At 35.3% G+C, this 16,523-nt stretch overlaps 1 protein-coding gene across 1 annotated transcript in view; it reads left to right on the top strand.

Moving 5' to 3' along the window:
- The window catches only part of tcf25 (TCF25 ribosome quality control complex subunit), a 142,703-nt gene that overhangs the window by 1,188 nt on the left and 124,992 nt on the right, over positions 1–16,523 (top strand). The window contains exons 2-4 of the mRNA XM_073850891.1: positions 744–845; positions 1,015–1,077; positions 11,393–11,520. Coding sequence (XP_073706992.1) covers positions 744–845; positions 1,015–1,077; positions 11,393–11,520 — 293 coding nt within the window. The remainder of the gene's footprint in view (positions 1–743; positions 846–1,014; positions 1,078–11,392; positions 11,521–16,523) is intronic.

The raw sequence follows: 16,523 nt of genomic DNA, 5'->3' as shown, positions 1-16,523 counted from the left end.
CATAGCAACTTTAATCATAATTTTATGCGAGCAGTTAAATTTTTTAAATTTGTTGCCAGGTGCTTTTTGAAAGGAAAAGTTGCTAGGGTGGTTTGAAGTGTCATTAAATCAAAATTTCTTAGTTGCCAACACTGCATTATAGGTATTTTGTACGCAATAAATAAGTAAATAAATAAATACAAACATAAGAAAACTGAATAAAATAGCTGACATGCTAACATTCTATCATGTGCAACACAAACACCTCTGGTAAAATCTCAGACAAATTTGTTTAGCGTTTCATTATCCTTTAATGTTTATTTTTATATGCAAAGATGTTATCCAATCACAGAAGTGAGTGTTTACTTTGAAGTCCTAAAAGAGAAATGCCCCTTTCAAGGAGGTTTCAAACCAAAGGCTCAAAAAACAGTGTTAGAAAATTACATTTTATTTCTAAATTATGATTGCTTTGGATGTAAAAATCTTACCAACATTACTAGTAGAGTTTAGAAAACAAAACAAAAACAAATGCAGTTCATGACCCATTTATTGACTGCTATATTTGTTTTGCACAAATACTCATAAAATGGCATATGTAAAAACTAGACTGCAGACAAATAAATGCTGTTTCATTTGGAGTGTAGCATATCATATTGCTGTCATGCCTGCTGCTCGTACGGAGGTGACTGATTGTTTATAAATGTTTTAAATGCCATGTTATGATTGTGCTGCCATGATATAGTGTCTGTAATGGTGTGTTTCAGATAGGTGAGGCTGGTGTGGATGTATGTGCATCAGATGAGGAGATGGCAGAGAGAATCAGTGACAGACAAGAAGGAGCTCCCCTAGAGAAAGATGCTGTGAAGGTGAGCAGAACATTTATACATCATCACCATCGTCATCCCCAAACCTGCAACCATGACCTGTTTAGAGTTTTTGAAATGCAGTGTTTAGAACGTTTGACAGTGTATTTTAGCTTCTAAATTCTTTTAATTTCTCAATTCTGTTGTTTTCTCTTTAATGTCTTTTTTGTAGAATGAGAAGTCAAACAAAAAAAAGAAAAAAAAGAAGAAAAAGACTCCAGCTGAGAATGGAAGGGTGGGAGTTTTATTTATTTCTACATGTTATGTATGTATGCATGTTATTAAATATTAAACGTCAGGCATCTTTTCTCAAGTCCAATTGCCATGTTCAATCCAGTGGCCAGTGGATTTTGTTTTTATTTATATGGCAGTGACCCTGCCAATAGACTTAGCTACAGTTACTAATGAACTGTATAAACATACTTTAAGCATTTAAGCATGTAGAATAATTGGCCCATACCACTAATATTAAAGGGGTCATCGGATGCAAAACTCACTTTTACATGTTGTTTGAACATTGATGTGTGTTGGCACTTTGTGAACACAACCACCCTACAATGATAAAAATCCACCCAGTGGTATTTTTTTTTTAATCTTTAAAAGTAATATCCCCTTTTTAAAATCAGGTCATTCTCAGCTTCTTGTCAGGTGTGACAACCCACTGACAGAGGCCGGTTCCACAATAGTTAATTGACCTTAGCCTTACCTTAGACCCGCCCTCATCAAGCTGATTAGTTATTGCATTAGTTAACATGAACTAAGCATGAACAACAACTCTGTTCAGCATTGGTTAATCCTAGTTTACACTGATCTACACGCATCTATTCACGTTAACAGCTTTATTAATTAGCATTAGTTACCATGAGCTAATAATGAACAATAATGGTAAATGGCTTTATTTAATTTTTGGTAATTAGACTTGATGTGCATATTTACATTAGTGTGATACTGATACACAGTAAGGATAAACAGTTCTAACTCACCATCTTAAAGGTACAAAAGCTTGTGTGTACCTTATTAACTTTATTTAATAGTAAGGCATCAATTTGGCCTACTGGTAAACACGTCTAAAGAGGAAACTACTGATGTGTTATTCATGTTCATAGGCCCTTTACTATCATTACTTATTAGGGCTGGGTAAAAAATATCGATTCTCCGATTTTAATCGATCTTCAGTTTAACGCAACAATATCGATTCGGGAAATCCCCGAATCGATTCTTAATGCACGTGCTTCACGTAAGAGGATATGAATATTCACCTCTCGTCCTGAAGGTGTCACTAGTGTTCCTGCTGAGAGAGTTTTCTCAACCGCTGGTGATCTAATCACAGCGCAAAGGAGCTGCCTTAGATCAGATCAGAACATGTTGATCAGCTGCTTTTTTTGCAGAAAAATCTGGTGATCAAAAATTATTAGGCTGTAGTTAAGAACTGTTAGTTTTATGGACAGTTAGAATGCTTTGTATACGCAGACAAGGGCTTTATGATGGGCCTGTTTTGAACGTTTTGAATTTAGAAAAATGTTTTATTTCTTAAACATGTTTGAAGTTCTTAATAGATTTCACTGTTGCACATTTACAGTCTTTTAATTTTTTTACAGTAATGTGCATTTTGCAGTTTGTTTACATGGTGTACAATGGATGCACATATTTATGACTTCGTTACAGTGTTCATTTAAAATAAAAGTTGTTTAAAATAAACAACTGTGTGCACCCTATTATTAATGTAGATGTGTATTTCAGTAATAAACTTAAGTTGGAGAGTTCCAGTTACCAGCATTTATATCAAAATATGGATCCCATGTCTGCAAAACTAACATTTTGAATGAAATATTGATAGCTAATCGATATCGAATCGAATCGAAATAGAATCGAATCGAAACCATAAAAATAAGAATCGAATCGAATTGCCAAATTGGTCACAATACCCAGCCCTATTACTTATATTGAACAAAGCACTTACTAATGAATTTGGTGAACCTTATTGTAAAGTGTACACTAGTTCAACATTAACTGATGTGTTACTAACATTTGTAGACTCTTTATTAAGATGACTTACTATTAACAAAGCACTTACTAATGAATTTGGTGAACTTTATTGTAAAGTTTACACTAGTTCAACATTAACTGATGTGTTACTAACATTTGTAGACTCTTTATTAAGATGACTTACTATTAACAAAGCACTTACTAATGAATTTGGTGAACCTTATTGTAAAGTGTACACTAGTCCAACATTAACTAACGTTTAACTAACATTTGTGGGTTAATAACAAAGCAGTCATTATTGATTTTACTTGACGTTAAATGAGTGAAAGCCATTCATGCATCACTTAGATTTTCAACTTTATTACATATTATATTATTACATATTTGGGGTATGCATTATATACATATACATTATATAATCAATTTATTAAATAAATAAAACAAAAATAAATAAATAAACTTAGCGAAGGAGGTGTTTCTCCTAACGTTAACTGGAAGTGAGCAAGCATGGTCAGGTTAAGCTGGACAAATAGTTGGTAATCACCTTTGCGTTTTAAAGCTGCTATTTTCGATGAATGTCATTGAAAAGTCTTCCAAGAACACTATTTCTATCCCGCTTTCCAAGCCAGTAAATCCGTTATATCACGCGGTGTTTTACAAGGTCTGATCCATTCTGTTCCCGCGGGTGATTTTGCCGCCGAACCCCACAACAACAAACGTGCGCGCGCTCACTAGATAGTCACGTTAAATTATATAGCGTTATATGTGTGCCTCAATCCTGAGCGAGTAATTGTAAGTTTTGAGCACAGAGAACTATATTTTGCAAGCACATTACATTATATTTTGAACAGAAATTAACAATCGCAAAAAAAAATTTGTTTGAGCAAAGAAAAAACGATTCCGTGCTCAATAAATGTATTTGCTATTATCCATATTAACGTGCAATAATAACCCCTCTCACGCAGTTTACTCAGGTGCTCTCTCACAAACGTATTCTCTGCACTCCTGTCAAGTCCCTCTCTCTCTCTCTCAACCTCTTAATTCTGTGCGCGCTCAACTCTTGACACACACGCTCGCTCAACTTGCAACAGCGTTACAAGTGTGCCACAAAATCAACCAATCGGAAAATTTTACTTTTAAGTTAATAATAATAAAAAAAAAACACTTACCAAAATGTGTTTTAGTCCATTAGTCTCACTGTAGTCAGTTATTTTTCCTTAAACACATTTTGGTAAGTTTTTTTTTATTTTTTATTATTAACTTTTAAGTTAATAATAATAAAAAAAAAACACTTATCAAAATGTGTTTTAATCCATTAGTCTCACTGTAGTCAGTTATTTTTTCTTTTTTTCAGTAAGCTTCCGGGATGCTGTAGATAGTTCCATAGATATCATATAATAAAGGATTATATATGGATATCAGTGATGCGCGGGTCAATGTATAAACAACCCGAACACGACCGACGTTTTCAACTAACCCGCCCGCAACTCGGACCGCAAAAAAGAGAAAAAGAAAATATTGTGCCTGACCCGCTTCCTGACCAGCATGATTAATATTTGCGACTGACAGCAGCGATTATATGCGGCTCTGCGGTGGAGATGCATTCACTGTCAAACATCATTCGGTATTAATCAGGTTATTTTGTCAAAAGAAATGTTCTTGATTACAAGAAAAATACAGATTGTTCCTGTTGTGATATGGCCTGTCCACACGGAGACGCGTTTCGCTGTATACGTATAAATTTTTTTATCGTATTGGCGTTTCGTCCACATGGATCCGGCGTTTTAGGAGACTGTCCACACTAATACGTTTTCGTTTGAAAACGCATCTTTTTCTCTCCGTTTTGGCCTTCCGTCCACACTGAGATGGCGTTTTTGTCAAGGAAAACGGAGCTTTTTGAAAACGCTCTCCAAAGTGGATAAATTTGAAAACGCAGTTTTCACGTTGTAGTGTGGACTGTGAAAACGGAGGCTTTTGAAAACGAAGTGATGCATATTTAGTCATGTGATACATATTGTACCAATAGATATCTATGTTTCCAACAGTAATTGTGCCTGTGCTATTCATTGTCACACTGCTGCTAAAGAGATTTACCTTGTACACTCTTCAAATTACAGTCCTAAAATGATGACAGAAAATTTACTCACAGTTGCTGTCCTGCAAAAGATGATGACAACTGCTTTTCAGATAAAATATGAGTGAGCGTGACATAGACGCGTCAGTGAACGATGAGATATTTCCGTAAATGATCCCGGCAGAAGAATTGCGTGAAAACTTATTACGTCTGTATAATTTGAGGCTTTACGCATGCGCAGTAAGGCGAATTTGACATTTTCCTACGTTTCAGTGTGGACGAGAATCTTTTGGAAAACGCTTGGAAACACTAGTGTGGACGGAGAGCATTTTAAAACGAAAACTCCGTTTTCAAATGTATCCGGATTAATGTAGACGTAGCCTGAAACCGCTATTTTTTTGAAACCGGGTCCCAAAGTGGATAAATCTGAAAATGACACCCTTGCGGTTTCGTGTGTACAGCCAATCCGTATATTTTGTGAAACGATGATGTCATCACATCACGTGTCGGCTGCGTCACACGTAACCGCAACAACAATAATGGCGGACTACATGATTGTGTTCGTGTTGCTACTAAGCCTACTAGCTTTATTACAGCAAAATCTATTGCTTCTATGCAACTGTTATGAGCAACAAGCGATTCTTCTTCTTGGATCGTATACAAGTGCGCAAGGTTATGCGCATGCTCAAAGTCTTCTTCTCCGTGTATAGTGTATCTCTATGGCAGAATTACAGCGCCCCATACTGGTCTGGCATATATACTACACTGTTTTCAGTGGTTTCGTGTGTACGCAGATATTTCTTGAGACGACGCCGTGTTTACGGAATTTTTTTTTTAGAACGAGGAAAAAAAAAAAGATCGAAAAGGGAACGCACCGGCTTCGTGTGGACGGAGTCCAGAGTTTGTCTTTCCTTTATACAGATTTAAATAGTTTCATTTTCGAAGTACTCAAATGATGTCGGTGATTTCCCGATGTTAAATATGATCAAGAATTGTTTTATTTCGATCAACAGTGTAATAAAAGTTAAGAAAAAGATTAGCATATAGCCCTAAATATTAGAGACTACAAGCTCATTCCTTTTTTTCTTAACTTTTAATTTCTTCTAAAAATGATCAAGAATATTAAATCAACTTAATAGGCTAGGTTAACGACTTTTCTTATCAGTGATTCTTGGGAATTTGGATAAAACAGGTTTTAATTTTCAAAAAAAAAAATGTGTTTAATTACACCATCTGAATGTATATTATTATAGACCAAGGTCTTAGCTTTTCAGCAATGTACTGGTGTCACCTCCCCATTTTGTATTTTTTTCATAAAATAAGCGTTTTACTTTTTAGCGTTTTACAACGTTTACTTTTTGCTTAAATCAAACAAAAAAATGTTTTTTATTTAACAAATGTATTTTTGTATTAAAAGAGACTATTACTTTAATAACTCAGCAGCACTGACAAAATATATTGTAGGCCCCTATGCATATTTATTTTAAAAAATTAAAACTCCCTCTGACGGTGGTGACACTAATCTGACGGTGGTGACAGTGGCCTCATTACAACATAAAATTCCAAAATGTATACCACTCAAGTCAACGGCTTCTTGTTTAACAACTTTATTTAACTATTTGGTCCAACAAATAACAATCCTGAGCACTGTGATCAAATATTTTTCAAATATTTCAACACCGTCAGACAGAAAACCTGATGGTGGTGACATCTGACGGTGGTGACAAAAACCTACTATTTCCCATGATATGCATTAGTTGTTCACATTAGCCATCTTGTTTCCACTCTGTTGCTAGCTACTTCAGACTTGTTTTTAAAAAGTATACATTTATGTCATAATCAAATCTAATATTATTTATACAAAAGAGACGGTGTTGACATGTTATGGTTGCCACAGTAGCAGTGTCCAAAAATATGAACAAGTTTAAGAGAAAATAGCTAATTTACAGGAGCTTGGCTGATTTTGAAGCATGCAGTAGAGCTGAAGATTTGATAATGTGGTCCTCAGGAATGCAGTTAACCTTGTAGTTGCCTGATTTTATTGCTTTTTATAAATATCTGACGGTGGTGACGCATATGTGGGACACATTTTGTGCAACCAAAAATAATTGTAAATATTATTCAAAACACAGTGTTTGTAATTTTTGATACATATTACAATGTACTCTTTCATATAGTAAACTTATTATTCAATTAAATGATTACTTTTTGCTTTTTTAATCAAGCTGAAATGATTATCTCCTATCTGAGGACAAGTGATTTTTTAGGCAATGGGCCAAATTTGATAATTAAAATACAAAATTAAAAGAAAACTATAAAAGAACCTTACATATGTGCAACTGACCCTCTGATTATAATCTTGATTCTTTTGATTTATGAAAATGTTCTTCATTTCCAACAGAATGAGCACTTTTCTTGTTGGGACATGTTTTTGCCAAATTTTCAAGAATCAGTGTTATACAAATGTAACGAATGCACTTCAAAACGAAGTTTTCATATATAAATTCAGGAATCACAAATATGACAAAATAATATTATTTTATATATAAATTGTATAGCTATAATAGTTGTATCAAATGAATAAGGAAATTATAGTGCCTTGAAATTATTAAGTAATGTTTCATTTTGTTTGTTTCGCTCTCTGGAAATGTAAAGTAAAAATACAGTTTTTACTTGGAATTCGTTTTTAATCCCTGGTTTTAAACAAGCATATACATTAAACAGACCTAGGCATTTGAAAAGACATAGGCCTAGTGAAATGTGTCTAATAATTCCAAAAAGAAAGAGAAGCATTTGACATAATCATAATATTCGAGACATTTATTAGGAATGCCATTTTATTAACAATTAAGATGCTGCATGTGTTTATCCAGTCTAATCGAAGTGTGCGTCTCTCCGCCGACTTTACCAACAAAAATCCCACCCCCTCTCAGAAAATACATAAAGCTGACATTACTGAGCTATTTGCGTTTAAAAGTAGCCTATTAAAATGGTACAATGGCATTGCTCAGTTCAACGTGTTGGGAAATCGGGCATTTTGTCCCGCGTCAGCATTTATTCAACAGTTAATAACGCTCAACATTTAAAGGTGAATATCATTCAGCCAATAAAGTGTAGGCCTATGTATTTCATAAAAAAGTGTGTCTAGTACTATATAAATTACCAAGGTTTAATTGGCATCTTTATTTCAAACGACCCGACCGACCACGACCCGAATATCATTAAAAATATTTTTGGATGACTCGAAACTAGTGTTGTCACGATACTGGAATTTCTAACTTCGATACGATACCTTGCAAAATATCGATATTCAATACTATTTTCGATACCACAGAGAAAAAAAAACTGCCACAATATTATTCTATTTAAATTAAAGATAAATATAACACATAATAAGTCTAGAACATGACAATGAGGTATAAGCATATGTACCCTGCTACAGCCCTGTTCAGCTTCTTAGCTTCATTTGAGTTTGCTTCATACTTTCTTTGCTGTTCAAATACAACTGGTAGTGTAGGTCGTGAACTTTTTTTCTTTTTAGACCACACCTTTAAAATTAACTGAACTATCTTAACTAATCTTAGAACTTACCTTAATGGTAAAAGATATTTGTTAACGTTAGTTACATGAATAAACAATGAAAAATACTTCCAAAACATTTATTAATCTTAGTTAAAAGCTAATTTAAACTATCATTTACTAATACATGAACTAATTAAAATGCAAAGTTCTATCTGTTAATATTTTTAATTGGCCCAAAGCTAACATGATCCGTTGTATTTTTATTACCTATGGTTATCAAAGATTAAAATATACTGTAACAAATGCATTGCTCATCGTTCATAAATGCTGGTTAATAGATTAACATTATCTGATGAACAGATTTTAATGCCGGATTCATAATCACCGATCCATGGAGGCAAACATGCGTGCATCACACGCGAAAACAATGCTCACTTGCTCACTGGATAGACATGAAGACAAATTGCAGAATTTAAGTAATGATTTGTTTTAAATAATGTTAAATACACGCAGTTAATTTACATTTGACCGCAGTTAAAGTATTTACTCATCTAAGATTCCTCAATCAGATTATATTAACGAACTACGGCAAAAAACGGGACAACACTCATATCAGCAACAATAAAAGGCAATCTTATTTAATGATTCAGTAATAGTTAAAATGAGAACAGTTACCAACCTCTCGAATTTCTTTATATAGATCCGGGTGTCTGTCTTTCAGGTGCTTTGTGAAATTAATTGTGTTAGCGCCTTTTGTTAGCACCATGTTCATTTGCTTCATGGAAATGCATATCCTAAATTTTTCCAGATAGCACTCCTGCTGTGTTCCTTATCAAACAAAGCTGGTCGCGGGGCGCCGCACTCGCACTTTCTATTCGCTTCACTTAAATGAGACGAGACAGCAACTGCGGTCACGCTCCTTTGAGGAGAAGTGAAAGTGACAGCTTGACTAGTATCGATATCTCAGGAAATTAGTATTGGTACCGTTCAGATATTTCAGTATCGATATTTATCGAAATATCGATATTTTTGACAACACTACTCGAAACCGCAGGCACCCGCTCATTTCGGATCAACCCACGCATCACTGATGGATATGGATATCTATGGATAGTTCTACAAGACGGGCTTTGGTTCTACTAGCAATTTCATTGGAGACCAACAGCCAATCACAAATGACCTTTAATTTTCCGATTGGTTGATTTTGTGGCACACTTTTAACGCTGTTGCAAGTTGAGCGAGCGTGTGTGTCAAGAGTTGAGCGCGTACAGAATTAAGAGGTTGAGAGAGAGAGGGGGACTTGCAGGAGCGCAGAGAATACGTTTGTGAGAGAGCACCTGAGTAAACTGCGTGAGAGGGGTTATTATTGCACGTTAATAAGGATAATAGCAAATACATTTATTGAGCACGGAATCGTTTTTTCTTTGCTCAAACTAATTTTTTTGCGATTGTTACTTTCTGTTCAAAATATAATGTAATGTGCTTGCAAAATATAGTTCTCTGTGCTCAAAACTTACAATTACTCGCTCAGGATTGAGGCACACATATAACGCCATAGAATTAAACGATTTCCAATCAGAAAACGAGCTGACGGAAGACGGAAGCATTGCTCGCGCCATAACATACAAAGTTCTCGTGGTTCACACATGCTGCGTCCGAAATCGCATACTGCTTCAGTAGGTACTACATTTAAATTCAAACGTACTTCATGACCGTTAAAACGGTTCGCTCTATATTTGAGCAATAAGGCCGTGAAAGCCTCTCTCTCGTTTACCATGAATAAATCACGGCTGAAGGGCGTTGTTAGGCACGATGCGAAGCGGAGTGCTTGCAACCCCTTCAGCCGTGATTTATTCATGATACAGCACGGCCTCAAGTACCTTATTGCTTTTATAAAACGGTTACCACACAATAAAAATATTAAAATCAAAAATATATATTAACTTATATATATTAAGTTGTACGTTTTCATAAAGTAAAATCATTAACTGCCTTCCGCTGTAAAAAGTAGTCCCTAACTGCTGCAGCTGTGTTTATGTTGCTAAGGGGGTTCAATGATACACAAAACCGTTGAGTGAAGCGGTCATAGCAGTGCCGTATCATGAATACGACACAGCTGCTGACCAATCAGAATTGAGGAATGGAACTAACTGTTTTATAATTTATAATAAGGTTCACAAATTCCCTTAATAAATACTTTGTTAATGGTAAGTCATGTTAATAAAGAGTTTACAAATGTTAGTTAAACGTTATTTAATGTTGGACTAGTGCACACTTTACAATAAGGTTCACAAATTCCCTTAGTAAACACTTTGCTAATGGTAAGTCATGTTAATAAACAGTCCACAAACATGAGAAACATTATCTGATGATGTTTAGATGGTTTCCAAGTTTACCAATAGGCCAAATGGGGAGGTAGTATTATTTATCCATTGTGTGTGTTAGCTTCTACATAAACATATGTGAATATACTGTATGTAGTCTAATTAAATAGAGTTATTTACAGGCATACGCATAATGCATGAACAAACACATTAGTATATGAATAAGTTAACATGAGCAAAGATTAGGTAATACTGAACAGATGCCTTGTTAATTTTTAATACATGTTAACTAATGCATTAACCACAATGTTAACTAATTAATCTGTTAATGTAAAGAGATGCATTAGTAAATGTATACATTAACATTAGCAAAACAGTAAGTAATCCTGAACAGTGGAGTTGATCATTGTTAGTTGATGTTAACTAATGCATTAACTAACATTAATTAATTCAGTTGTTAACATGAATAAATGCATTAATATACATGTAAGTTAACGTAAACTAGGATTAACTAATGCTGAACAGAGTTGTTGTTCATGCTTAGTTCATGTTAACTAATGCATTAACTAATGCTAATTCATACAACCTTATTGTAAAGTGTTACCTGTTTAAAATTCACTTATCATGTGGTTTGTGATTATCAGGATGATTTGATTGTGGAAGATGATATTGATGCTTTCTTGGAGACCCTTGAGAAGAAAAAAGGCCTGTCATACCAGAGTGCAGACAACAGCACCTCTGAACACAGGCCTGTACTTTACGTGGAACACAGGTGAGGTGCTTGTGTGATTCATTCAAATGTAGTAAATGACAAATTTTGGTAACACTTTGGGGTTACATTAGGGAACACTATTTACTGCAAACTACTTTCTCATTAGCATGCATATTAGCAAATAGCAGGCTCTTACTCATAAAGCACATATTAATGCCTTATACTGCATGATTATATTTTAGATTTATTAACCCTACCAAATATTTAAAGGTGCAGTAGGAGATCTTGGAAATAGCTAATGTTAGCCTCATAGCACTGAGAGCGAACGTCCCACGCTTCCTGCAAATTGGCGTCCAAAGCCACGCCCCCTGAACGCATCTACTTCTACAGAGACACACCATTACATCCGGCATCTCGTCTCCTGTGCATTTTTAGCACCACTGGTTGTCAGTTGACAGGCTGCCACAAAACTTAAAGGTTGAATTTAACACATTTCATATTATTTGGGCTAATTAATAGACTATAGTTATATAAATGCTATATAGTGTTTCACTGAGGAATGAATCATTCACGTGGTTTCATTTGTAAATGAAAGCACACTCATTTATCGTCATACACGGGCATAAGTACAATCATAAAGTCAAAACTTTATTGCATAATTGTCAGGCATTTACAAAATATAGCCCTAACCAGTTATTAAGATAAAATAAAATAATTCCTCAATTAAACACTATAGTATATTAATTAGACAAAATAAAATAAAATATATGTTCAATTCAACCTTTAAACTGCATTCCAGTAAAAATCTCAGTCATATCAACCTTTTTCTTCTCATAAGAGTGGAATTTTATGGGTCAGTCTTCCGGTCTCATCTGTGTCCAGCTATTTTTAGCTGTACAAACAGCTGATTTTGCTGCTTGATATTGTAAATTGGTGTGTCTTACCATGTTATTTTAATGTAGTTGAAATAGTTGCACATTGGTTTGTAGTTGAAATAGTTTTACCGTTTACTGTACATTGTTATTCTTCTCCTTATTTCTCTATAGCTGATAATGAATGGGAAGTCTAGCCCATAGGCTTACTTCCGCGTTGAGGTTGCTAGAGTTGCAACGATTCCTCAGTTTTATTTGAGTATTCCATTTAAAAAAAATCCTTGATTGCATTTTGCCCTTGTCGAGTAATTAGCAAAATACCGGAAGTGGTTCATTCCACATATTAAAACCATTTAAAAATCACAATAAAGTATAATGTTATTAAGAATTCACAAATGCTACGATTTAATTAAATATACATATATTGCGGGGGGTTACGGTCGTGATTACCACGATGTTTCACGATTACCTCCTGTCCCTGTGTGTGTGTGTGCGTGCGTGCGTGCATGCGTGTATATATGCAATGCAGGTTTTATATATTCATATAATTATTTACATGTGTGTCTCAGACCGGTCTGTTCACAGTAAATGCTGCTACACAAGAACAGTTATCATTTATATGTGTGGAGTGTCTCAAACTCCATCTATTACTTCATGTTGTTGTGAGTTTGCGTTTATTATAACGTTCATCTGGGAACACAACGTGTGCTATTTTATCAGATTTGTAAGGTATATCATAGGGTTGTGCCGATAGACGATAGTATCGTATATCGACGATAGTCAGAGATATCGCCTGTTGCTGATGCCTTTGACGATAGTAAGACGATTATTATCATTATCCGTCAAAAAGGCACCTAACTTTAGCGATGCAGCGGGGAGAGTCGGTTCTAGGATGCTTCAGAAACTTGCCGCGGTATAAACACAAGCATAGAGTAGATAGTGCCGCAGATGTGTGCAGTGAAAATGGGTAAGAGATTTATTCATCATACAGTGTACATAGATTAAGTGTAGACTTAAGTGTAGACAGTCATTAGGATAACAGAGGTAGTAAAATGTGGTTTAGGCTGAATTAAATACGATATATCAGAATCCGTCTGTATATAGTAAACATAAACATTCACCTTAGTAACATCTGTATGCGTTAACTAGAATTACGATGCGATAAAATGGCGCTAAACATACGCACGTGAATTACACGCACATCGCTTCTCCACATTCTATATGAACTGAACTACTCCCTGACCGCTCTGTACACGCACTGTGTCACAAGTCACATGCAGTACCCTTACAAAACGAATAAGGACTTTATTACATATTGACACATTTACATATTATTAAATAAATTATCACGATAGTATCGTGTATCGACGATCTCACAGGCTGACAATAGGACGATATGAAAATTGAGCATATCGCACTAGTGTATCATTTATAAACCTGTGCAAACAAAGGACAATACATCAGTATGTTTCTCAATATGCTAACTGTTCATCGCAATTTTAAAATAAAAGTTTAAACCCTCCAGAGTTTACACCATACACAAACAAATCCACGTTCAACAAATTACAGTGGCTGCAGTATTTCTTTAGTAAAGAAACGGCTAAATATTAAAGATTAAGTGGACATTTGAATTAAATGTTTATTGAGTCATATGAAACAAGGGTTAGATTGTGCAGTAAAGTGTAAACAATCGTCAGACCATTGCCACCCTCTCCAGGCATATGTATTTGAACAGTTTTGTCTAATAAAACCATATGATTACCTGCTTTTGATACTTAATTTAAACTACTTATTGCCTGATTGCTATTATAAATGTATTTTAAGTAATTTTTAAATGCTATTGTTCACTTAGGTCTATTTTATTATTACAAAAAATATATATAATTATTCAATTACTTAGTTAATTGTCGGAATAATCAACTCGATTACCAAAATAATTGTTAGTGACAACCCTAATCAAAGCTTTATTGGCATGTCAAGCATTTACAGTAGTCTATCATTTACATTCAGAACGTTAAAGCTGCAGTCTGTAACTTTTTTGGTTAAAAAAAAACAAAAGAAATTTGATCAAGTACATAACCAGCCAGTGTTCAAAACTATCGCCGTACTTTAGCCCGATTTACATTGGTTAGGTTATAATAATGTTTTCTAATTAAGGTGTCCCGGCTAGTAGCCATATCGCATGTGAGGATGCTGCAGGTGCCAGATAGTTTATAGACTTTTCTCACAGTGGCTGGAATAATTAAACCTTCTATTTTCATTGCGGATTGTAATCCAAAAAGGTTTATGTGTTTATGAAACTCAAGTGACTGAAATTAGATTACTCCAGTTTTAAATGTGCATCTGATTGCAGGTAGTATACATGGGATTACACAAGTTTTGTATTTTAAAGAGAATTGGTCCTAAGGAAGAATGATTTGCTTTTTGAAGCATAAAAGGAAAATAATTTCTTTATATGAAATTCGAATTTTATGACAATCAAAGATTAGACCGTACAGAAACAGAAGTGCTAATACACACTACATGCACTTAGTTACGCAATTCTGATGTTGTTAACAAGAACAATTTGAGAACAAGGTATAACAGTAATAATAATTTGCTAGTTTGATGTGATATGAGCTAACCGATCGTTAGATTTAATCACTGTTGTTGCGTTTTTCCTCAGTTGGTCAGAACTAAAGTTTTAGACTTGTTACTTACTCTTCTAGATGACAATATCCGGTGAAAATTTTATTTGGGCCATATATTCCAAGATGTACAGAGGCTAGAATCTGTGATTCTCAAGTACAGTGAATATCCACACCGGTGTGGTGACTGACAGCTACACATATACTGTACCTCAAAACATTAGGTTCATCCACACTGAAGCCATGCCGGAGCACAACTCACACAGGGAAGATAATTCTGCAATTAATTGCAATTGCAGGTTTTCAAACAGATATGGCGACAAAGAGGCAAAACGTATGCACTGCAGCTTTAAAGGTGCCATAGAATGCATTGATACAATATTTTAAATTGTTCTCTGATGTTTACATAGAAGGCTTAGGTAAGGGCAAAAATTCTGCAGAAACGGTTTTACAAGTCAATTCACACCCCAAGAATTTGTCCTTAGAATAAATTGATCTGTTATTACCTTATTTTAGGGCTGTCCCCGAATAGTCGAAGATTCGATGCATCGATATGCGGAGCCTGATTCGACCACCGATCTCACAGTCGAATCTTCGCGGGTGAAACGAGCATCATACCATTTTGGCATTATGGGGGTGCTCAATGTCTAATTGCACACAGAACTACTGGTTTTGTACGGTTATATTACGTTATATACAGCCTTTGATTATGATAATGCAGTAAAAACAAAAGTGAAAAGAAAAAAGCGTTCAATAAATATTTTTAACGTGTTTGTGAATAAATCTAACCACCCCTGTGACAGATTTAATTTTCACTTGCCCTGATCCATGATGAGATGCGGACCATCTTGACGGCAGGGATTAGGCGGCGATCACACCGAACGCGTTTTTGCAATTGGAGGCGCCTCTTTTGAATGATTTTCTGTTGGCAGTGAGCGTTCTGCGCTCTGTTTATGCGCCCCCCGCGCCTCGCGTTTTTGCAGGAGCGCTCTGAGCGCCTGAAGTTGAAAAAAAAAAAATCAACTCTGAGCGGAAAAACGCCCAACGTCATTCGCGTTCTTTTCCATTGTCCAATCGAATGAATGGAGAGGCGGGCCTTCTGTTGTGATGGCGAAAGTTTACCGTCGCTTAAAAAGTCCGGAGACTGCAAGAAATGGAGGAGAAACCTTTGGTGTCTATCGTGGGTAACCAGGAGCTGTATTATTTAGGGTTTCTGCTAATATGACAGTTTACTTAACAGCAAAAAACTAAGATTTTAGAGCGTTCGCGCTATAATCCTTTGATTTGACTGACAGGACAGCTGTTTCGGTCGTTGCTTACCAAAAAAGGCAGTGCTGTGCGCCTCGCGTTTTTAGAACTAAAAGACGCGTTCTGTGTTTTTATTTAAACCTAAATAAGTTCGTCTGTCAGTTGGCAGGCAGTTTTGGTCGCTTTATTAAAAGTTGTTGCTGTGTGCAGTGTGTAAAATAAAATAAAAACTGTTTTACCCTCCTGCTGACTATAGTGTCGTGCCCCTCCCAACCCATTCACACACACACATAGGCCTAGATGATTCGACTATCGG

The sequence above is a fragment of the Garra rufa genome, chromosome 11 (genome assembly GCF_049309525.1).
Source record: "Garra rufa chromosome 11, GarRuf1.0, whole genome shotgun sequence".
Classification (NCBI taxonomy): domain Eukaryota; kingdom Metazoa; phylum Chordata; class Actinopteri; order Cypriniformes; family Cyprinidae; genus Garra; species Garra rufa.
Note: the sequence above shows the minus strand (reverse complement) of the source record. Positions and strands in the feature narration are given on the sequence as shown.